Genomic DNA, 24,617 nt, shown 5'->3' with positions numbered 1-24,617 from the left:
TTTGGGTAGGTCGAGTGAGTTGAGCTTGTAGTATTAGGGCACCAATCCAGCCAACTTATGAATGATATCTGGTGGATGTTTTGGTGGTCCATGTCAAAATAAAAATCAAAATAAGAGAAAAAAAAATTCTTTTAATAAACAGTAAAGAGGAGCACACCAATGAGGTTCCATGGAAAGGCTTCATGCATAAGAGGGCAGCATGGTCTTTTCATGTGAAGGAGAGAGATAGAGAAAGATAGTGCTAGCATGCCTCCGCTTGTGGCTCAGATAACCTTTTTTCCCTCTAAATAAATCAACAGTACTAGTAATTCTCTTTTTTGTTACTGAGAAGTGAAAAAAAAAAAAAAGGGCAGAGGTTTGTTGCCAGGTCACATGGTCTTTGCCTAGCCTCTTGGCCAATGCAAGTGCGTGCATGGACAGCCCCATAGGGGTAGAACAATATTTTTGTATCTAGGCATAGGGAAGCACGACCGTGCAACAATATTTTCCCAAAAAAAAATACAATTACATAATAATCCACCCACCATTGTTAATTTGCTTTGAATGTTCTAGGCTTTGAGAATTCATTTTGGCTTTATATTTTCAAGCTTATGTATTGGCATTTGATCAACTAATTTGAACTAAAAATTAACATATGAAAAAATTAACATATGAAACAACCATGAGATCTACTTGTCCACAATAGTTTGGTTTCATCCAGGAAAACCTTTCCCATAAAATTAGAAAGGTCTTAAAATTAATTACCAAAAGGTCTAGGCTGGTGTTGGTGGTATTTAAAATCGGACTAGGAGCCAAATAAAATAAGGGATATAAATATATTACAAGGTTTGAGACTTCGAAACTTTAACCTCTTAGGGTGAGCTGGATTAGGAATCTGCTACCTAATCACTCGTAATGCTGGCTTTAACACCACTCAAGCATTCATTCAAAGAATCTTATAAAGTTGTCTTTAATTGCTTTTCCAGAAAAACAAGAAAAAAAAGACCATCTGGAAATTTTCTTTTGATAAGAATATCTCAAAATTTTAATGCATATTCTGCCATCTCTAGGGGGAAAAAAACCCTTCTCTCCTATGTCTTAACCTGACTTTTTTTTTTTTTTTTTAGGGTTGAGTACTTTATTTACTTTAGTGACACTTTTGCCAATGTGGAGAAGGGATCCATGCATGCATAGGAGATGGACATTTATGCCTACTCACTTATTTATGCAGGTGGTGCATATAATATTTTGCCAATGCTTTAGGTCTCATGATGTGGTTCGCGTTCCTTAAGTGTACTATTGGATTGGGATCCTCTCTAATAATTTTTCAATCTCTCACATGTATGCATGCAACTACATGCCGATCATTTAGGGTTGCGGGCACTCAAGTGTTAAATTGTGTCCATATAAGAGATTGGAATGAGGTTGAAGGAAAAATCATTGGAGACTATCTAAATCCGTGTACTACTAGATTTGGCTTTGAGAGTAGGAAAGAACCAACAATTCCTTAGAAAGAGGATTTAGTATTGTCATCAAATGGTTGATCTTGTAAGACCTTCACTAACATGAATCTCACCCTGTTTACAACCTACCCGTTTGATACCAGTACACGCCCAAGTATCTGTGGCTTCTTACTCCTGTAAACTTTCTCTAACGGCCAGTTTAGAAAAAGGATATCTTGATGCCACATTGTTATAATGTAGTGGCCAATGCAATCATTATTGGATTTGTATATGTTTGGATTGGGTATTAAGTATATCATAATATATATGAAGTAAAATTGTTATTACATGCTGAATTGGGTTTTTAAGGCTTCTTATATATTCTCTATAGAGAAATCTCTAGACAAAAACAAAAGAAATCACATTGTGACGTGGGGATGGTGAACAATTTTTTAGTTTTATCAAATGGATGTAAGCATTCGTGTTGAACCATGTCAAATTCTTGTGTTCGTATGATTGTTGGCTTAGTTTCTTTTTCGTGGTTGTACATGCATTCTTAACACACACCCCGCACCTTGTTTCATGCCAAATGGAAAAACGAAGTGACAATTTCAATAGCTGGGATATTGGAGCAATGGGGTTGACCAACGTGTCAAATTTCAGATTCAATTTCAGTCACCGTTTACCTTCAGTATAGGCCTGAATACTTCTTGTTTTTATCACTTGACAAACTCAATTTGACAAAAGTTTGACATATGAGCAAGGTACCTTGGGATCTACTTGTCCACAAAATGTGAACCTCATCTAAGCTACCATATGACAGATACTTCTGCGATCGAGAAAAATCTTCCCAAACAAGTTGCCTAGAGAAACCCTTTCCTGTCCTTGTATACCCATTAACTTGTAACTTTTCTTGTTTTTCTGAGGGTTATTCCCCACCCCCCCACCTCCCCCTCCCCCTCCCCCTCCCCCTCCCCATTTTTCCTCTGGAGTGTTATATTCATTGTGGTTTCGTTGAATAAATTTGATATTCACCCACAAAAATGAAAATGGAAGGGTTGGGGGTTGGCAATTGGGATTCTCCTGAAGGATGCCTAAGAATGAAAACTGCATGCGGAAGTCCTGGTTATATGAGTGTTGTTACCAACAGATCCATCTTATTCTTCATAATCCTATTGATGAAATTTACATCCTTACAGAAAGATGTGTTAAGATGGAAGGCTACAGTGACTTCATGTTTCTCTCAATATATTCATACAGAACTCTCTCAAGAAGAACTTACACCAACCCAACCATCGCCTGATGAACCAATAGCTTGGCAATTTGTCACCACCAAAATCTGTGAATATATTACCACATGGATGACTTTGGGCAAAAATAGCAAACAGACCAGGCCAGCACCTACATGAGAATTAAATTTCCAAATTCTTCATTGTCTTTCCTGCAGATAACAAAATCCGTTAATTTACAAAGAAAGGTAAGGTTCAGTCATCATATGAACTTTTTTTTAAACATGAGCAGGCAAAAAAACTTTTGAGACTGAATGGATGAATTGTAAGTCTTAAGTACTCTTCATATATTTCCAGCACTATGTTTTAATGCTTCCTCGTATAATAAATGAGGCAATTTCATCAGAAACTTGAGCCCATGACTCTGGTCAATAAAATCCTGTTTCCAAGAACAAATAAGAGAAGACACAATTTACAAGAAGAGAAAATACCTTAGTCCTGTGAAAGAAGTGTTATCTCAATTTCTTGGAGTGATTTTCCTTTGGTTTCAACGACATTCCTCTTCACAAAAACCACAGCCATCAAACAAAAAGTAGCAAAGATTGAGTACAAAATTTGTGGCCCAAGTACTTCCAGTAGACGCAAGAACAACAATCCCACAAAGAAATTTACAGCCTGAAAATGGAGACTCAAAAAGTCAATTAGAAATAAGGCATCTTAAGTTCATGAATTGAAGCAACTGGAATTACAGGATGCAGCAACAGAAAAAGCATTATAACTGAAAAAAAAAAACCCAATGAAATAATTTGGTTCAGTCCCAAAAGCAAAGACTATTCCTCAACTTAGAATGTTTAGAAAAGGTTAAACAATAAAACAAGAAGACCTCACTCATCAATTGTAAAGGTATTGACAACAGGAGCACCAACAATTATGCAAGCAATGGAACAGTGTTTTAAACCTTCCATTTCAAGAGAACCACACCGCAAAAATCAAATATCTTTCTTCTCAATATGTTTGCCTGCACTGGTCAATTGACACTGAAACTACCCCATTAACCCAGAGAGGACAACTGTACTATGTCCCAACTTTTTATAAAATCTCAAAACCAATCTTATTAAGTTCATCAATTCAGGGGAGCAGAAGAACAAACTTTGAAGCCAAATTCCAAGATCAGAATAATTTTTTAGAGTCCCTCAGTTTTCCCTCATTTTGATTTCAATTCTCAGACTTGCCACATGAGGAGGTCTTTTGAGAAAAAGAAAGCAATACCCAATGTACACATAGACAGACTGACATAGCTTTCGCGCGAATTCTGCTGGGGAAAATTTCAGGAAGGAGGAGACCAGGGACTGGACCAGCACCCACTGCAAAAGTTAAGACAAACCTGCAAAAATATGTTCTTAACCAGTCACCATACACATCACCACTCACAAACAGTTCCACAAACAATTTTTGAAAGAAAATTATTAAATCACTCTTCAATAAACTGCTTTTACTCTACTTTGCTACAATACCTTACCCAGAGTAGTATGCTTTACACATTCCAAAGGGTTTGCAGACATATAAGGATTATTTTCATCTATTGCCCCTTGTTCATTCTCTAAAATTCTAGTCTTGCAGAGTACTGATTTTTTTTTTTGTTAGCATTGGTAAGTCAAAACAAAGATTCACATATTGATTTCCAACTTGGTTTTGTTGTTTGAGATAAATCCTTACATGTTCTTCCCCCTATGCTCAGTTCCACACACTTATGCCACAGACAAGAAATTGATTATCAGCTTCATGCTTATGTTCGAGATAAATACTTTCATGTTCTCCCTGACATGTTCAGTCCACAGATTTCTATGTAGTTGAGACCACACATTTCAAGAAGTGAAAAAGATAATGGATGAGACTTCACAGCTCCTCACCAATTATAAAAGGAGACCTAAGTTGCAGGATCCAAGGCCCAAGTCTTGGTTAAAGGCAATTATGCTGTAGGATCCACATAGAATATTACCTACCTAAGTGCGGCTTATGGAATTGTAAGAGCACTGAAAATAATAGGGCACAGCTAGGTCGAATGCAGTGTTCAGGTTCATACTCGAGGGTACAACACTTGGGTCCACAGTAACTTGTAATGTATAGTCAAGTCCATTCTTCTTTTCTTTTCTCTTTTTTTTTTTTTTTTTTTTTTTTAACTGGGGTGGGGTGGCTTTTTTCTTTTGGCCAACAACTTTTTTTTTCTTGGGTCATGTTTAGTTTACTTTATAATGATTTGGCTATTAGCAAGGACAGGTTTCATTTTAGTAACAATTTTTGGCTAGGAATAAAGAACGCTACCCGATAGCATGTACCTGCATCAAGACACGATGGGTGTGAAAACACTGCACTCTCCCACGCTGAAGATGCTTGCGCACTCTCTCCCATTGGCCGCGGGTGCTGATGTGTACATGCACTATCGGGTAGTGTTCTCTCACCCATTTGGCTAGTAGATAGAACTATTGGGGGGTGGGAGGGGGAAGAGCTGGATGTCCCTGGAGCTTCACAGATAATTTTAGATGATGGATACAATTGTTTACTCCTGCTAGTTCAGAGCTGGTTCAACCAAAAGTGAAGGGTAATGATTTCCTGTGCTAACTGTGACACTAGGAGTAATAAATGTGTTCATACATGAAACTCAATTTGCTAATTTAACAACCACTACAGAGGATTCTTTCAAATTCATAATCCCTAATTTATGCTGGTATGAAGACCATCTGTTTCTTATTTTATTATGTCTCTGTGATCCACTAGAAAGCTCAAACTAGCTATTAGGTCAGACCGTCAGAGGACTCCTAAAACTCCTAAAACACTAATCAAACCTAATTCATTCATATTCATCCGATGGGGAGAAAAAAAGAAAGAAAGAAAAACATGAAAAACCCTACTATATTCATACAAAGACCAAATGCTAATCTAAACTGCAGAACTGCTGGTGATACTTTTCTACCCTAGCCCCAAAGCAAGTAGGCCCCACTTGGGGACACTCATTTTTTTTCTTCGTTTTATTATTATGGTCAGTCCTAGTTGAGTTAGAAGTCCAGTCCACTTGTTATTTTCTATTAAATATAGAGACTCTACCCTCTTTTCCTTTTTTTCAGTTTTCTCGGTTATTTTCTTTGATTCATATCAGGTATAAGACAATTTAAGTACAGATAGGAGCAGAAATTTTCACAAGTACATAATTAGATATGTAATTTGGTCAATTATGCATTTAATGAAATTGAGGTTTTCATTTATATTGTAGTCACATTTCATCCATGTGATTCATGGTGCAGAGAATGGATTCTCATTATCTAGGTGTAATCATACAGTTACTTTCTCATCTTCTTTATCATAGAACTTATTTTCATTTCCAGTTCTGCCACAATTGTTTACAGCATAGACAACAACCAATCAGGTTAGTTTAGTTGAGTTTCATTAGATTTTCCTAGACATACATTTCAAGTAAATTAAATAAACCTGCATCTACTTGTTAATGGAAAAGCTCAGATATTTTCCAGATGTCAATTCATTATTATCCTCTGTTCTGCATATTACTTTTTCCAATCATTATATATATTTAACTCGACCAACCCACATCACCATACCAACTGAAAGATATCTTTCTTCAAATTGATTCTGTGCTTATCTACAGCCAAATCCTATCCTTCAAACCACCCTAAAAATAGACAGATACACTTCTTCCCTTAACCAAAGATTTGAAGGTCGGTCTTGGGGGGTCAATCATTCCCAATCAATCCAAAAAAAGAATTGCCAATCCAGTGAGACAAAAGCTTGATAACACCACTAGACAGGCCTGTCTACTAGGTATGATACACTGGATTGGTCTCAACTGGTACCGATATGGATTGGATGATCCAACTGATCCAATAACAATCTTTAAAACCATGCTCCAAACCACACGCTTCACTAGACACTGAAAACAAAACTTTTGGCCAAATTTTCAGAAACCATCATCTTATGATAGTTAGGTAATAAAATCCAACCAAAGCAGCTGGATGAGTTGAATTTTCCTCAAAATCTGATTCTATATGGAAGCTTCTTAGAAAAGCATCTTCAAGTCATCACCACTCACAATAATATTCCACCGACAGAAAGATACAAAACTGCAGACTCTGGTAAGAAAGAACTTGCCGCAGTGACCTGGATTCCCATTGCTCCTGCCTGAATCAATCAAATGCAAAATTTCATGTCAGATTTATTAGATCCAGACAATGCATCAGACAGCAGGCTAAGTCTAAGGGGTAAGCCTGGTGGAAGTATATATTATCTGTGGGTAAATGAAAATGGATCCACCTTCCAGTGCATAGCACCATAGAGAAGATATTTCTCCAAGAATTTATCAAGAGGATAAGCATAAACTTCTGACTTTGAAATGCAATATGTAGAAACCCAAGAATGATGCCCAACATCTAAATTGAGAGAACTTGAAGAGGGAAGTAAAAATAGAAAGAAAAAAGCCTAGCGTGTATATCATATCCAATCAGATTGATCGCTGCCCTAGAAGATTTCCTAGGTTGAATAACTAAATGGTGTCCAAACTGAGCCAAGAAATGACTGCTATTATGTTATATAATTCCAGTAATAAAATTCCAACTTAAATTGAAAGTATATGAAATAAAACTTTGGAAAATGTTTTAAGATGAAAACTTTTACCATTCCCATGAAGCTTGCCAAAAGAAGACCTTTCCTTCCCATTTTATCCATCAAAATCAACGCAACAATTGACCCTGAAGACAATTTAAGATGCTAAAAAGAGAGTTCTCCAAAATTTCAAAATAAGCAAGTCAGATACTTGAGGGGTTAGTCCTTACCAGACAAATTTGCAACTCCTACACAGGTATTTGCCAGGTCTGATGGTATCCCCACTCTTTTGAAGACAGTTGAAGAGAAATAGAATACAGCATTAATACCAGACAGCTGTTGGAAAGCAAATATGGTTGACCCAATAAAAACAACTGCATAAAAGGAAAAGTGAATGACAAAGCATATAATAGGAAATAAGCAACGTATCCATATGATATCATAGGAACAAATAAATGCAACAATATGCAGAAACCTTTGAAATGGCGACCACGGAATAACTCTGAGTACTTTACCGCTTCTTCATCATCACTTCTGTCCACCTTTGACAGCTCACCAATTGCAGTTTTGACATGTGATTCTCCTAAGAGCTTCTCGAATTCAGCTTCCGCTTCCACATATCTTCCACGCTGTACCATGCAAATGAAAAATTGTAAGCAGTTACTTCCCTACAACGACAAATAATTCACAGAGTTTATTTTTTTACAACAGATGACATAAAGAGTTATGCGTTAAGCCTGCTTTGCAAGAAAAACACCAAAAAATGCTATGCCCTTGATACAATGGTGAAGGAATAAAGACAAATAGATATACTGCAATAAAATAATAAAAAAACAACTGAAAACAAACAATGATCAGACTGCACCAGGGGGTGAAGGATTTCCACTTTTTAACTCTAGGGGCATTCTTCTACTCAAGTACAAGTGGTCAAATTTTTCCTAAATATCACCATTCTCTTCATTTTCCTTTTGGTGCCTTGTATGGCTGTACGCCTGTACCTGCACCAAATCACTTCTCACTATTGATTCATTGTCCTACTTAATACCCTCATCTTGATGCACTCATTCTATGGCCATGCAATTTCTTGATTGCCTAACATCCACAAATCATTGCCAGACATGTACCCATCTTAACCAGTTTTTCCTAAATTTTGATACAAGTGAACTAATCACACAAACTCCAAAAGCACAAATATATTTCACTTTGGTTCTATCTTCAGCATCTTTTCGGAGTCCCTAGTCATACATTGCGGATAATTAAACAAAAACAAAAACTATACTTGCCATGGCATATCTCTTTGGACATCAAACTATTCCGCTTTCCCACTCACATGTTTGCTGAATAATAAGCTCTAATTTCTGCTTTACTCCAACTTAATTTATAATTTTTATTCAGAAGCTTACCACCCTCAGAGCTCATGTACTAAAACTGTCATCTAAGAAAAATACCAAGCTCACATAAAGGAATATTATGTCACACTGTCAGCTGGTACTCTTTCTTTTTTGGTTTAATGATCTTGATAAAGCATAGTCAACCAGGAAAAATCTCTCTCCTATCCATGTAGAATACCATATGGTCCTAGTAATAATATCTGCACCTCAAAGAACCAGTAGAGAGATAGAGAGAGAGGGGGGGGGGGGAAGAGAACTGCACAGTAGATCATAATCTACCGCCAGCAACTACATTTTATTTACAATGTGTTAATCACAATCATACAAGGAAACTGAAACTGGACAGACTCTTTACGTACTAACAATCCTAACCATATTAGGAAACTAAATAACAAATATAACATAACAAGGAAACTCTGCCAGTACTTAGACAAAGACTAACCCACTTAAATAATACTATCCCACGATATGGAGGTCTATGGACACCCATAAACCCCCAACCGATATACACTAAGAGTCCTTAACTTTTCCTTTTCTTTTCTTCAAAGTTCCATATTTTCAGATGAGCTCATCTCATAAAACTAGTTGTTTTTTGTGTTCTTCCTTCAGTAATCAACTATTTTCTTTCATCTTTTGACCTTCACCCAGACTTTTTGGGCTTATACCTTCTTGCAACTTTAAAATTTGATTGAATGCTCAGATGGTCCCTACAAAATCAGTCTGCACAAGAAATTTTCGTATTATGAATAATTAGGAGTTGGGAGTATATTATTGTTTTGGTTTTCATTGCACAACACAACACTTGTTTGATTGTGTAGCAGTCGAATTCTAAGCATATAGCCCAATGGCCTACATTAAATACATACAATAAACATACATGGCCTTGTACCAGACATCACGTATACATAGGTAATGATCTGGAATTCCAGACTAGCTCCTATACATGCAATAATATTCCTTTTTTTTTTTTTCTTTTTAAGTTGCAAGGATGGTCAAATGATTCAACTGTAATGACCCAGTGGCTTATATAGAACCATATGGAACTCCATATCAAATAAGAACTATTTAATATTGAACCTGAAATCAAGCTGCTTGTTTGATAAACTTTTCCATCTTTTTTTTTAACTTACAAATGAAGAGGCAGCCATCCAAAACCACCTATGTCTTTAGGGCATTCCCAATTTACAGATTTTCTCATCCTATATAGGAAAGAGCACAAAAAGGAGGACACAGTTCATTAGCCCGATCATATATCCTTCTGACAAAATTATATTCATTTAAAGCAAAAGAGAGGAAGTTCTGACCATTTCTCTAAGCCTATGAAATATTACAAACTGAGGACATTATAAGAAAGAGAACGAGAGATGAGATCATTGTCCACGATCAGTGAATCCATACTAAAGAAAGGTTGAATACAAAAAAAAGAAAACCAATCATTTCGAAGGCAAGGAACAAATAAAGTGAAACTTAATAACCTTGTAAAGCCAATGGGGACTCTCTGCACAGAACACCATGGCAAGCGCAAGTATTGCAGCAGGAACAGCAGATACCCAGAAACATACCCGCCACCTAAGAATCTGAGGAGTCAGAATCAAATACAATCCGTATTTTTCAAGCAGAAAGGAAGAGAGCATATAAGAAGCATCTAAATCCCAATTCTTGTTGTTTAGTATATGCTCCTACCAACCAACAATGTCTTTGGCAGGGATTCCAATGAACAGTGCCCCCATAAGCCCAAGACATGTTGCAATCTGGATGAAGCTTCCATAAGTACCCCTCACGAAAGAAGGTGAAACCTGCTTATTTACACAAGGAAAAATCAGATAGCAGATAGGACATAAGTTGCAGTAAAGAGAGAGAAATGTCGCCAAAAATCATTAAGGGAACAATAAAACCGTCTCTTATACCTCTGCCACATAGAGAGATGCAACAGCCGGGCCCAGACCCATTCCTGTTCCAACTAAAAACCTCCCAAGAAGCATACCCTCTAAATTTTCTGTTGTTGCACTGCAATGCACACATAAAACGTATAAGAACCATAGTTAAGAAAATAGTTTGAATAGTTGAATATATAAGCATAGCTCATCTAGAATCAATTTGTGTGTCGGCAAATGTCTAAATAAAAATGGTCATAACCAGTGCAGGTGGGGGGAGGGGGGGGGGACAGGATTGTAGGTTGGGTACATGTTTAACACAAGAATAAAAGTTTTAAGTCTTTGTCATTCCGGAACATGAATGTACAAAACAATGAGATGCATGGTTGCAAGTATCAGGATCAGACTGGGTAAGTAGGCTGCACAGCTGATCCACCCATACAATACCAATCCATCAAAAAAAAAAAGCTTCAGCCCAAACTTGGCCAGGATTCGTCAAACTAGAGTGAATCAACTCAGGATCCGCTCCAGATGCAAGGTTTAGATCCAATCCTCGGTCCAAAGTTTTTAGCAATTGAAACCCAAGAAAGATTTGAGACAAGTCAAAGTTTCTCATATGGACAGGTCCAAATGGAACTTCCGACCAGAGGTACCGATGAAAGCCAGCTACAAGCAAAGATGAGAATGAAGAAGATCCTCAAACACAAACAACCAACACAAGGAATGCTTGCAATGAGCAGAAAATTATGAACTGAAATATCTCAGGAGAGCCAGTGTTTCCCCAAAAGAGGCATAAAACTCTGAATGGCTTCAATTTGCAATAGAATTTCTCGAGTCTCTCAGACACACATGTACAAAAATGTTTGAGCTACTCAAGATCATTGGAGGAGGGGGAAATTGCATTTGAATTATATTTCACTCACATACCTCATGGAAGCACCAATAATCATCGGTAAAGTACTTAATTGGAAAGCCCTGCAGCGACCAACCCCATCCGCAATCCAACCACTAAATAAAGATCCAACAAAAGCACCAGCTAAACACGTACTCACCACTAGACCTTCACTTGGCAAAAGAGACAACTATTAAATGGTAATCAAGACTCAAAAGGAAAAAATGGAAAAAAGGAAAATAAATAGAAAGAAAGAGTACCTTCAGCCAGGGTATTCCCACCAAAACCAAGATCTAAAGAAATACTTTCAAGTGGTTCATTGACCACTCTGTAAAGGAAAAAAAAAAAAACACGATAAATCAAATCCCAAATTAGAAGATTCTAAAAACACATAATTGATGCCGGTGACAAAATATAGTCAAGAAAAATCCTCACAAAGATGTTGAACCCACCCAAGATGGTAACCATATAAGAATGATGTAATGGTTGCTACAAGTATATGAGGAAAAGAACGCTTCCAGGAAGGGTTTGTTGTTTCGAGTCCCACACCATTCTGCAAAAGAGCTAAAAGAATCGAACAATTTAGACCAAATATGATGCAAATGAATCTAAGTCGTAAACTCTATCCACAAATGGGACTATTGTTTCAAAGAACTGCTAATACTTTATTACGATAAAAGAATGACATGATGGCAAGGGAAAACTTTAAGAGAGGCACCTAGAGCTAAACCAAAGAGGAATAACAATTAACATCAAGAATTACAAGGTCATTAGCTCAAAGTTTCATTTAAAAATAAAATATAAGACTAGCATTCCCAAGACCAAAGTTCTTTTTTTTTCTTTTTTTAAGTCCCAAGTAGATTAAAAAAATACATCATGTATAGAACAGAGCTTCACATCTTAATTATAGTTTTTCAAGTTAGATCCGATATCTGAGTTTTCAATTCCACTTTTTGCAGAGCATCAGGGATACAAGTTTTTGTTTCTGTTTGTTTGTACCTTTTTTTTTTTGGGATGGGGGTGAGGGAGACCTGCACTAATGAATAAGAGAAATCTAGAGCTACAAGTACCTGTATTTTCCTCCATTTGAAGCATATTCATATAATCTCTCGATGACATACGCTTGTACGTCGAGGATAGCTCCCGCGATGTTGGACGACCCCGCATGCCGGAATAAGACACCCTTTCGGCCAAAGGGCCTGCTTGAAGAACTTCAGGATCAAACTGCAACAACAAAGCAGCTTCCTGTCATTCCAGAGCACCTAAATACTCATCTCATTACAGTAATCTTCAAATTACACATTCTTTCCCAACCTAGCTACCAGAATTTGAATCAGTCGGATGTTCTACTTCTAGTTCTCCCTACACTGGGAGGTTAGAAACGCAAAGCACTAGTTCAATAAATCCCAACGTAAGAGGAGAAACAACTAGATCGAGAAGTCTAGAAACAATCCTAACAGCCAAATCCTATTGCCGATTGGTGTCGTCCCAGATCTAAAAAAAGCGAACGTAGCATTCACAACATCAAATTGGGAGCTCATTTCAGCGTTCAATACACATTCCAAAACTGGAAAGGAAAGAAATCTAAAACCAAAACAGGAACCAAACTACCTGAAATCAAAGCTTTCCCGCCACAGGGAAAAGAAATCAGGACAATAAAATGGAAATGGAGGGAGGATAAAGACTAAATTTGGTCGAAGTTCCACTCTATAAAAGGAAACAAAAACAGAAAATTCAGTTTTTTTTTTTTTTTTTTTTTTTAACCAGATCAAAATGTAGAGAAAGGATGAAATTTTCCACAGCAATTCGATAAGAAATGAAATCCTTTAGTTGGTTGGTGAGTCCGCACCTAATTCAAGTATTGGAGGAGAGAAAACGAAGAATGTGAAAGTGTCTTCTGAATGACTGTATCTGGAGGAGAGTCTTCAAAGTGATTCAGCAGAAGAAACGTAAGAAGTGGAACTCAACCCGAGATCTTTGAAACCGTTCACGGGAAACTGGGGAAGAAGCGAATGGTAAAGTTTAGAGAGAGGATGTAGAATTGGAGTTGGATCGAAGAAACGGTTGAAGGTGAAGAGTGAAGAAGCATTATAGAGGAATTCATCACAGGAATCACCTGTGTTCAGAGGGATAGCTTCTGAGAAACTTAAATCTCCTATGTTGGGATGGGGTAGTCGTTGCGTTGAGTCAGAAATCAGCAAAGAAAGAGAGAGAATGATATGAAATTTTCAAAAGGTAGTTGGAGTCGACACGTGTCAGATCTGATGTGATACCTACAGAATTGTTTATCCTTCCAACCCGTTCACGACGCCGAGAAGCCGAGACGCCGACACTCCCATGTGAGCTTTCTGAATCCGACAGTAGAATATCTCACATCTCAGAAAAATAATATAATTTTAGTGAAAATGTTTTCTGTGTTGACGGGAGACGGGCCCTGTGCCCATGCACTTGGGGGCGTGGTAACGGATCGGCCGTATCCAATCGGTATCGGCCAAAATTGAGACCGATAGCTGATCGATCCAGATGAAACCAATATCATTTCAGAGGTAATATTGTAAAGAAAATAATACTTTTTTGTTGAAGTAAGGGAAAAGTGACCGACATACATCGATCCGATCTGAATCAATATCAGATCGGTATCAACAGATGTGATACCAATAATTAAATCTCTCCATGCGACAAAATGACCAATCCTTCCCATAAAATAGAAAATGATGTTTTTACATATGCTTCCTCGTGTGCTTTGACAGTCATACATGTATAAGAATGGCATTAACCAAAATGAAGACATTTTTCCTTTCATTTTAGGAAGAAAGAATCCTATCAATCTGATGTTGCCTACACCCAAATATATATATATATATATATATATATGGACACACAAAAATATCACATTGGTGTTGCCTACATCAGACTGGGATGGTTCTTTCTCCCATTATATTATTTTAGATGTAAATATGTAAGGTTTAATGTGGAGACCATTTATTTATGGGGTATCTGTGAGTGGCCGATCAGTGGTTTAAGGGTATCGGGAAGGAGATCAACCAATACTGATCCGATATTGATTCAGATTGGGCTGGATCGGATGGATTATCAGGTTTTATTAGCTTTCTACCATTGGGTCGTACCAATGGATCGGTATCAAATAGGTCAAGAATCGGATTGATCTCAACCGATCCAGGCCAATCGGATATCCCAAGATTACTAAATACTAACCATGGTGGGCTGGTGACCACCTAATTGTACCAGTGATCTGTCTTCAAATTCATGAAATGATTTAGATCTTTTGGGGAGAGGGAGGTGGATTCATGCACAGCATCCCACGCCATAGACAAAAATAAGAGGTGTTTTGGTACAACCAATGGGGCTTTTGTCCCCTCGGCTGTCCAGTGAACATACAATGCACCCTTTACGGAAAAATTTTCTCATAAGGACAGAGAGATGGTGCTGGGAAGCCTCCACCAAAGCTCAGAAAACCTTTTTTGCCCGTGAGGAGAGCTAGATTCCATTAATGAAATTTTTATAAGTATTTTAATTTCCTAAAGACTGACATCACTGGATCTTGACCACCCCTGAGGGAATAATCAGTTCGAGGTTAGCAGTGAAGGAGAGGGCTATTCACAAAATAATCTCTCATTCCCACCCCCATCAAACTGATGAGGTCCTCATTCAAGGACATGGACTTCCTGACCATCCACACTACAGTATCCCCATTAACACTACAAGCCCAGGCAGAAGCAGCAAAACTCTGTAGCAGCAATTCAGTAACTTTAGCTTTATTAAATCATCCTACATGGAACAGAGCAAACTGGAATAATCACAAAATGACTAAAAACTGCCTTGAAGAGAATACAAATTGCCGCCTCAGCTTATGAGTTAAATTACTCCTTCAGAAATTTGGTTTCCAAGCCAACTGCAGTTTTCGTTCTAACATGTAAATTTCAATATCATCAATTATACAAAATGTTATACAACAATTACTCGATAAGCCACAGTTTAGGATGGAGAATCAGAGTATTCCCAAGGAAATGAGCCCGTGTATGCATCTCCAACTGAAACATTACAAACCAACATGGAGAAGGATGCACATCAAAGGAATATTCAAGCAACTAGACAGATCAGTTGTATAGCCCCAACGCAATATTGCAAATATGACCAGGCTGAAGAGCTAATACCAAACTAGATAATCAAGAGGCAGCACTGGAACCCAAAATCTCGATCTGTTAAAACATGTAGCAAATAAATGAAAATGATGAAAACCATAAAAAAGACAATGATAAAATGCCAAAAAGATGCTGCTATCAGGGATCAGTACCTTGTTCACAAGCAAGTTTACTTGCTCTCGATACATCTCTTTCAAGTCCACAATATCTGCTCGGAGTTCTTCCAGCTGCACAAAAGTATCAAGTTTAATTCACACTTCTACACAAAATAGAAGCCAATGCCCAAAAAACTATGGCAGTATGGTACTACTGACAATAGAATCAGGTATAAGATCACAAAAGCGGAAAAGCATGCCTCTATTATTCCAAGTACTGAAGTGAGGTTACCTTGGCAATAGATAAAATTTAGAAATATTACAAGGCATTGATAACAAGCAGGAAGAGTTTGAAGCCTTACATGCAGTGTTTTAGAACTCAGTATTGGATCATCTAGATTGCCCAACCCAGTGGGTATCAGATGAGGTAACGTTGTGCTAATCTCAAACCAGTGAGATCAAATGGGAGATCAACTTGCCACAAAATCGCAAGTATAAAGACAGACAGGTTTGAGAAGAAACCAGATAACTCGAAGGAGAAATTTTAGGCCTCCTAAACAGGTTTAAAATTGGGGGAAATAAAAGAAATAAAATAAAATAAATGATCAGGAATAACCGCCTGATCTGCAGGGGCGGCATCCCAACAGTACCCCAAACTTGGAATCAGGACCAAGGCTTCCTAGAATCACCACCAGAGATCCTACTAAATCACCACAGCAGGGAAGCATTCTGAATCACCACAGAACCGAAAGCACAAAAGCCAGATGCGATGCTGAAAATACAAAGAAAACAGAAATAAAACTGGACTCCAAAACTACCAATTGATGCCTCGATGTGCTACTTGACAGTCCTCTACTTGCTCAAAACTGACCTTTAATTCCTTCCCATTGACCAGCTGCTTTGGGAGGTGTTCTATCTTCACTCAACCACCAAAGAACATCCTATTCAGATAAGGTTGATCTTTATTATTTTACCAATTCCTGTCTGGATCTGTTGATCATTGGTCTGGATCATCCAATCCCAAATAATCTGGATGTGCCCAGGATTGATCCGGACTACAATACTAAGCTCCGAATCCTTGCTTATGTGGTCAATTTAGTTTGTTTGCTTTATTTTATCGTTCTTTGAGCTTAAAAGGCTTCTGAAGTATTTTATCAAGTTTTCTAAGAATAAAAGCTGTCCCATGATATTACAGGGAAAAACTTTCATTGCCCATTTCTTTCCCATGTACAAATCAAGCGTCTCTGCTTCATCACAATTAATTGAATCCCTCAACAACATATCTATTAAGTTTAGGATCCGGAAAAACAAAAAAAGTTACTATTCAAAGCCCCAAAATTCAAAACACATGATTAAGAAAAAGCAGCGTCACCAAGAACTCAGCACATTAATCATCACTGAGGAGGGCTCATTATGAGAAACAAGAACGGTGGTGTGTGAAAGCTGGACGAATCTGGATTCATTACTATCCATGGTTTTTGGGATCCAAAGCTAATAAAATTCAACATGTCCAAGACAAGAAAGGAAAAAAGAATCTGCATACATTACTAACAGGGTCAATGCATTAGTCTCCAGTTCAAAGCATGAACATTCTTATTATAATCCACAGCCCGGTAAAATCCAAAGCTACGGGCCCAAAGGTGCTTTTACTTCCATGTTGCACAAATTTCACTGCATTAATCACCCATGGCACAATCACTTTTATAGCTAAGACCACATTGTGTACCTCTTCATCACGTTCACCCATTAGCTCCAGAGCTGAATAGTGCCTCCGTTTTAGTGCCTCTAGCTCTGCCTGTAAACCAGGCAATGCAGCTGCTTCTGCCCGGAGTTGTTCACACTAAAAATACAGAAATAATCGAGTTGAATATACTCTAGAGAGAGTGGAAAAAAAAAAACATATTGATAATGGTGGAAGCTGACCTGGGCAGTCATTTTAACTAACTCTTCGGCAAGAGAGTCACGGATGGATTCCAAGGAAGCCTGAAGTCAACACGTCAAAGAAATAAGTAAGAGGCCATCTAAAAAAAAAAATCCAATCATAATAAATAAAAATTGAGAAGTGCATGAAACTCATGATTAGGCTAGATAACATATATCTAACCCAATCAGATAACATAGCACACCGCACACAAACACAGAAATAACAAAGCTACTCCAAGAATATTAAAAATATAAAGAAAAATATTCCAGAAAACAAAAATAAAGATTTCCAACATTCATATTAGAAGAAAAAAGAAAACATAATTTGGCCCATACCAAACGGGACATATATGATGCAAGTTCCCCATCCTTCTGACGGAGTGCAGCCTCAAAGGTACTTGGAGTCATGCTCTTCAAATAGTACTGAGTTAAGGTTGTCTCACCAGTATGCCTCCTCTCAGATAAACTGTCAGATGAATCCAAAGATGCTTGCAGATAAAAGCTTTCCTCCATGCTGGTTAGGCTTCCAGCACTAGAAAGCTTCCTGATGGACTCTTTTTCTACAAAAGAAAAATATAACCCAAAAATGTTTAAAGCCAAAAAGAAAACCATAAACAAAGGAAATGATGTAAAGCACCCGATGAGCTACCATTTTCAGCATAAGGACTCAAGTGCTTTGATGTTGCAGCTTGATCAGATATGGAAGAAGATTCATGACGAGTAGCTCTTTCCAACTCCAACCTAGCATTCTTCTCCCGTTCTAGCTCCTGCAAATTGCCAGGGGCTAAAATCAGGATACTAGCATTCTTGTTCCAAATGATGTTCAAATATATATATATATATATATATAGATAGATAGATAGATAATATCTAGGAATAGAAACTCGTTTGGAGCCTTGGAACATTAAGAAATGTCAACAATGGTCTATATAAATAATCTTGGGAAAGGACTCAAACAGAAACCACATTCCTTGATACAAAACCAGATTTGCTTCCCAACATTCAGCACCATTAAACATAGCTGGTCTACAGAATTTCCTTTTGAGTTTTAATGGAATGCTTCTACCAAATAACACTCCGGAAGCACCCCTCCACTTTACCCACCCTGCTCTAATTCTGAGTAGCACCTTCTTCAATTTCCCCTCTATTATATATAAATAACCCTAAATAACAAAATCTATCACTCAAATCTCTAAAATTCCAACTTTTCCTCCCTTCCTATATAGCCAAGAATGTTGCACATTTATGTTTTCTAAAATGTAAAAAACAATATAGCATCCTAAATAACATATATAAAAGGTTAGTTTGGTCGCAGCACGTTAACCATATAGCAGCTCTGATAACTAATATAATCAATTATTAGAGAAACTCAAATAACCTCATACATTAAATTCAAAGCATGTTGACCAACAGTATAAATTATTACATCGACACATAAGTACATAACTATAGAAATGAATATAGTATTATATTAACAGTACGAAGAGTCTTTTCAGAGATGTAAGAACTAGCAGATGACCAAAAAAACAGGTTGTGATATGCAAGTAGGGAAAGAAAAAGAAAGGAGTCCAGAACTGTCACATCCCATCCATTGGACTGCCAGGATCCAACATGACTCGGGTATTTAACCGTTCAGGAGAGTTCATACAACATAGCATACACTAACATGCATATCAATGCAACAACAAAAAACTCGGCCTTATCCCAACTTAATGGGATTGGCTACATGGATCCATACACAGAAAGTAGGGGAACAAAGAAGTCTAAACAGAAAAAGGGGAACGAAAAGATGGAAAGATGAGAGATAAAAGTAAGAGGAACAAGTCACAGCCCATTAAGTCAGGAGAATTTCAGCTAGTCATCTACATGGATCCTGCCCTTCAATAGGCTCTATCCGAGGTCATACTTCGGACAAGACCGAGACTATGCATGTCATTCTTCACAACTTCTCCTATGGTCATTTTTGGTCTGCCCCTAGCTCTTTTAGCTTCTTCGATCTGAATCATATCACTCCTTATTGGGGCATCCTCAAGCCTCTGTTGGACATGGTCATACCACCTCACACAAATTTTTCAGAGCTTGGCATTGATCGGGGCAACTCCCAAATCTTCTCTAAATTAATGGCAGAACTACCTGGTGTAAGAGTTCTCTGTGTGCTATTGCATCCTGCAACTCTTGCTTATGTTTCCTTCTGAGCTCCCTGAGCTCCTCTTCAAGTTGGCTGGCACGGCCTTCATGAGTATCAGCATCCTCCTTTGCCGCAAGGTACTCCTGCCTATTCTCAGCAGCTCTCTGTCTCTCCTTTTCAAGGGAGCGACTTAGCTGTGTTTGCTCTGCTCTAAGACATGAGATCTGAAACCCAAATAAAGTAAGGTGATGTCCAGTATTCACCCCAAATATTAAAATCAAAGATTGTCCGAGAGAAAATAGAAGAACCTGAGCTTCAAGGACATTTATGCGAGATAAAGTTTGTGATAGCCGTTCATTCATGGATCGCTCATTTTCCTCAGCAGCTGCAGCTTTGGCTTCTGCCTCCTGTAAACCCAGCAGTTAAAGAAATCCGAATAATAAAGCATATGGAGAAATCCCACAAGAAGAAATCAGAGGAAGCAAGTCATCTTCTAAATCTCAATAACCTGCAGCCGAGAATTCAGAGATCTCTCCACAGCAGCCCAGGCTTCTGCTCTTCTGGCATTTGTCTCCTGTTACAATCAAACAGGCACCAAATTCAAAGGTCAATAATCCATTCAAACAAAGAAGAAACAATAAAGGAAAAGGGTTATCAATAAGAACTTTCCCAAGCGCTTCAAAAGTACATGTCAATCTGAGAAAAGGAGTATAAACATTAAAAAGGTCCAAAAATAACAGTCGAATAAAAAGAAGAAGATTGTAACCTGCATAGCTTCAATCTGTCTCAAAAGGGGCCTAGTTGACTCAGGAACTTGTGTAATCAACTCCTCACTTCGACGTTCACTTTCCTGAGAACCATATAGACCAATATAACATGGATGCCAATAAATAATTACGACAGAATAAAATGTCAGAAGCACAAAAAACCATTTTTATAGAGTGCTATGGTCATAGAAAAGTCAGCACACTTGATATCGCTTTTGAAGATCCTCAATGTCTCTCCGAAGCATTTCTTCTCTGAAAACTGCCTACAGCATAGAACAAAGAGAAAAAATCAAATCATTTTGTGGTGCATAAGCAGGTAGCAATCCTGCAACCTTCACGCTTGATGCTTCAAACAAATACCTGCTGCTCCTTCCGACTAAGAGTTTGCCTCAACTCTTCGAGTGTTTGAACAAGAGTAACTTCTCGCTCTTCCGCTGCTCTCAGACGACTCTCTAGTTCTGTCCGGGCTTCATTATTGACTCGTGCTTCTGCTAATGCTTCAGCCTCCTTGGCTGCATTAAGTGCATTAGTGAAATATTCCTTTTGAGCTGCAAGTTCTGCTTGATGCTTCTCAATTGTTTCTTCTAGTAACTTCTCAGTTGCAGCTTTATCTCTCTTTATACTCTCTACTTTGCTCTCCTCTACCTGGAAAATTTACAAATATAGCTAATGCTTATAATCAGGAAATTACTTGATCTGCCAATGTGTTTATCTTACCATGTCATCTAATACCATTAAAAATAATTATTTATGAAGATTAGTTCACAACAAAGAAAGAAACTATTGCACTTTGTGCATATGTCAGCATTATAGAGATTCCAGGTGCCACCTCTATGAAGAGATATCTTTGCATCCAAAGAAAGAAATATTGAGAAGATATTGGCCACTTGTAAGGATATCTATCTGAAAGTGAGAAAATTGATCCTGATTAAAGCTACCTCATCTCGTTTACCTACAGATTACATGTTCCTTAATATGTTTATAAAGTATGGTCAGTTGTGGCCTATGCTTTGAAGAAAATAAAAATGCAAAAACTGGAGGGACAAGTTCCAGGGAAAGGGCAAAAGAAATTGAAAGGCCTAATGCAAAAAATGTGATGTGGAACCCTGGTTACAAATCCCTATTTGGGTTCGCTATGGGCCCACCCAATCACTAAATAACTCAATTCAAGAATCGAGAGGCAGAACTGTAATTATCTCAAGCTAAAGAAGAAGCGGCAAGGCCATAATTAACTTAATGGGGGAGGGTCACTTGAAAGAATAAAGACCAGAGGACACAAGTGGATTTATAGTTATTAATGAAGGTTTGACTTGGAGCTGATTGAAAAAGAATGGAAGGGAGTAATAAAGGAGAGAAGGTGGGGCATTTTGGAAACCAAAGAAATAAAAAGAAGGAATCGTGGGGAAATGGATTTTCTTAAACCTTCCAAACACAAACCAACAGTGGGGTAATGCTAACGATGAAGCTGGACTGCTCAAAACAGTTCAGATTGATCTGCAACTATAGGAATGGAATCGCCCTACCCTGGTGATCATTCCTCAACCAGAAAATATTAAAATAATAGGGCTTAAGAGCCTGCTATGGAAAAGTTGCTGAAATTCAAGAAAACAAAGCAAGTATTTCAGCTCTGTTGATAAGGATATATTAATGTTAAATATTGTCAAGATTCAAGAGATATTAGCAACAGAAACTTAAATATCAAATCTGGGAAGAATCAGGGTAACAAATAAAACTTGTAGATTTAATTACCTGAAGTTTGGTCATCAAGCCTTTCTTTTCTTCTTCAAACTCTCTGATCTAGCTTTCACAGGAAAAAGGAATTAAAACATTGTTAAAATTTATACAGACAGAAAAAGACAAATTGGGAATGAATTAACTTCAGAACAAAAACTAATAAAAATTATTTGACGGCATACCTGTGCCCTTAATTTTCTGATTGTTGACTCTTGAGCTGCTTGCTTTTTAGAAAGCTCTTCACCTGACACAACAAAGGTTTTACTCAAATATTAATGTAAAGTTAGAATCCCATTAAATTAAACATGTCTCACAGTTGCATTTCTTTAGAATTGCATGGTGACGTCTATAAGAGAAGACAGGAAGACAAACGGAATGAAAACATGGCAGTTAAAATTTTTCAAAAATAAATGATGTTATATCTTACTGGCATGGGTAATAAGCAAAGTACGCAGATGTTACTGTGGGAAAAACTACAAGTTAAGTAACAAATGTGAAAAAAGAATGATGTAGATTTCTTTACTTCTATCATATGCATCCAAATGATAGAATTACAATATCAGACTGTAGAATCCAGAGATGTCACGCCCAAGAAACGAGATCCGGTGAGCCCCAAAGGTTGGGCAAGAAACGGAGGAGGCATTGAGGGGGCATCTCTTCAGTCCCACATCAGCTAGGGGGAAGATATTGGGCTAGTTGATAACCTCTAGCACCCCTTCTAATATTCACAACGCATTTCAAAACCGTGAGGCCCATGGGCCTAAGTGGACAATATTGTGGCTTGGTATGGGATCAAGGTGTTCCAATAGACTTTTGAAAAGACATCTATTACAATGCTTTGGGTATTCAAATATCCACAAGTATGTCATAAATAGTATAATTTTCAAACCAAATATTGATATACATTAAAATACTAGTATTCGCAACCAAAACCCACTAAATCTAATACTCACAGGATCTTTAGATTATTAAATTAAAATAATATTTATAGATTTTTGTTTCTAAAGGTGGGCATCCTAAGGTGCTTGTATTTGTCACATGGAAGCATGGTTGGTGCTCAAACTTTGCAGACAGCTTATCCACATAACCTTAACTAACGTGGTACATTTCATACCGAAAGCACCACACGTTGCGCAATCAACAAATCATTTTTCTGTCCCACCCTTGAGGTCCTCTCAAGATCTATCCAATTGCAAACCGACAACATCCTCATCTCTCCCCTCCCTAAATGTAAAGCCTCTAAGCTCTCCCATCTTGCTTTTGCAGATGATCTTATGATCTTCTCAAAAGTAGATGAGACTCCCATCCAATCCATTTTATCCTCCCTTTGCCTCTTTGAATCCCTCTCTGGCCTCCGCATTAACCTGCTTAAAGCCCGTCTCCTTAAGCCCACCGGTTTCTCCCTTGGATCTCTTTCTGTCAAATACCTTGGCCTTCCCCTCATCTCCTCCAGGCTCACTGCCCATCCTTGTGCTCCCATGCTTAGCCAAATCCGCAAGGAACTCCAACTTTGGAAAGGCAAGCTCCTTTCCTATGGGGCCACCTAGTTCTCATCAGATCAGTCCTTCAATCATCCTACATATACTGGTTTGGAGTGTTCCAACTACCCAAAACCATCATCAAATCCATTGAATCCATCTACTGCTCATTCCTGTGGAAATGTTCCGATTCCTCAAAATTCCTTTACCCCCTCCATTGGCCCTCCATTTGCCTCCCTAAGTCGGAAGGCGGCCTTGGTCTCAAGAGAATCAAAGATGTCAACTCTCCATTGCTATCCTTAAGCTGGTTTGGAAGGTTGTTCCCAAAAAACCTAGTATTTGGGTAAGTTGGATCTACTCCTCCCTCCTCCATAGAGACTCTCTTTGGACCACCACCTACAATCCCAATTCCTCTTGGGTTTGGCAAGATTCTGCTTGCCAAGCCCCTTGCATTATCCGCCATCCGCTCTCACATTGGTAATGGGTCCACCACCTTCTTTTGGCCCAACAACTGGCATCCGTCTGGTGCCCTCTCCTTGATCATGGGGAATCGCCTTCTTTACTTCTCCAGTATTCCTAGGACCTCTATGGTATCCTCAATCATTTCCCTTGCCTCTTGGTCCTCTCCTACCAACACCCCCTCTCTTGATACCATTTTCCATTCCCTCCTCTCCCTTCCAGCTCCCTCCTCTAGAGCTGATCAAACAATCTGGACCCCCTCCCCACAAGCTCCTTCTCCACTGCCTCAGTCGAAAATCTCATCCGCTCCCTTTACCCATGTCCCCTGGCATAAAACCGTCTGGTTCAAAGGCCATATCCCGCGACATAGCTTCACTGTCTGGAGAGCTCTCTCCAATTGCCTCCCCACCCAATCCTTCCTCATCTCCCGCCATATCCCTGCCCCCCCCCCCCCC

The 24,617-nt window shown here is 38.2% G+C and overlaps 2 protein-coding genes across 5 annotated transcripts in view; both read right to left on the bottom strand.

Moving 5' to 3' along the window:
• Positions 1-2,552: 2,552 nt before the first annotated feature.
• LOC122075160 (probable plastidic glucose transporter 2) lies at positions 2,553-13,616 on the bottom strand. 4 transcript variants are annotated; one of them, XM_042640079.1, is made up of 16 exons: positions 13,265-13,615; positions 13,027-13,122; positions 12,486-12,639; positions 11,868-11,979; positions 11,676-11,743; positions 11,451-11,583; positions 10,557-10,656; positions 10,333-10,445; positions 10,125-10,218; positions 7,734-7,887; positions 7,489-7,632; positions 7,331-7,404; positions 6,750-6,838; positions 3,920-4,034; positions 3,142-3,325; positions 2,553-2,862 (listed from the first exon to the last, which is right to left on the bottom strand). In XM_042640079.1, exons 3-15 carry the CDS (start codon positions 12,580-12,582, stop codon positions 3,143-3,145), a joined length of 1,476 nt encoding a protein of 491 aa, XP_042496013.1. In that variant the 5' UTR covers positions 12,583-12,639; positions 13,027-13,122; positions 13,265-13,615; the 3' UTR covers positions 2,553-2,862; position 3,142. The 4 variants fall into 4 exon arrangements, with proteins under 4 accessions (XP_042496013.1, XP_042496015.1, XP_042496012.1 ...); XM_042640081.1 differs by lacking the exon at positions 13,027-13,122 and having other exon boundaries at positions 7,489-7,594; positions 7,774-7,887; positions 13,265-13,616; XM_042640078.1 differs by lacking the exon at positions 13,027-13,122.
• Positions 13,617-15,166: 1,550 nt separating this feature from the next.
• LOC122076682 (golgin candidate 5-like) overlaps positions 15,167-24,617 on the bottom strand; it is a 36,147-nt gene continuing 26,696 nt past the window's right edge. Inside the window, exons 7-20 of the mRNA XM_042642118.1 lie at positions 22,408-22,469; positions 22,241-22,288; positions 20,852-21,136; positions 20,695-20,754; positions 20,491-20,574; positions 20,233-20,298; positions 20,033-20,131; positions 19,730-19,948; positions 18,246-18,363; positions 17,933-18,156; positions 17,597-17,656; positions 17,400-17,513; positions 15,731-15,805; positions 15,167-15,635 (exon numbers count right to left, since the gene is read on the bottom strand). Of these exons, the coding sequence (XP_042498052.1) occupies positions 15,603-15,635; positions 15,731-15,805; positions 17,400-17,513; positions 17,597-17,656; positions 17,933-18,156; positions 18,246-18,363; positions 19,730-19,948; positions 20,033-20,131; positions 20,233-20,298; positions 20,491-20,574; positions 20,695-20,754; positions 20,852-21,136; positions 22,241-22,288; positions 22,408-22,469 (1,547 nt within the window). The 3' untranslated portion in view covers positions 15,167-15,602. The remainder of the gene's footprint in view (positions 15,636-15,730; positions 15,806-17,399; positions 17,514-17,596; positions 17,657-17,932; positions 18,157-18,245; positions 18,364-19,729; positions 19,949-20,032; positions 20,132-20,232; positions 20,299-20,490; positions 20,575-20,694; positions 20,755-20,851; positions 21,137-22,240; positions 22,289-22,407; positions 22,470-24,617) is intronic.

Source organism: Macadamia integrifolia, chromosome 4, assembly GCF_013358625.1.
Source record: "Macadamia integrifolia cultivar HAES 741 chromosome 4, SCU_Mint_v3, whole genome shotgun sequence".
NCBI classification, from domain to species: domain Eukaryota; kingdom Viridiplantae; phylum Streptophyta; class Magnoliopsida; order Proteales; family Proteaceae; genus Macadamia; species Macadamia integrifolia.
The sequence above is the reverse complement of the archived record's forward strand: the minus strand, read 5'-3'. Positions and strand labels throughout refer to the sequence as shown.

Coding starts and splice junctions, on each gene's coding strand:
- LOC122075160 (XM_042640079.1), bottom strand. CDS start 12,582: ATGCGGGGTCGTCCAACATCGCGGGAGCTATCCTCGACGTACAAGCGT. Junction 10,657..11,450: donor ATTATTGGTGCTTCCATGAG/GTATGTGAGTGA, acceptor TGTGCATTGCAG/TGCAACAACAGAAAATTTAG. Junction 3,326..3,919: donor TCTGTCTATGTGTACATTGG/GTATTGCTTTCT, acceptor CTCCATTTTCAG/GCTGTAAATTTCTTTGTGGG.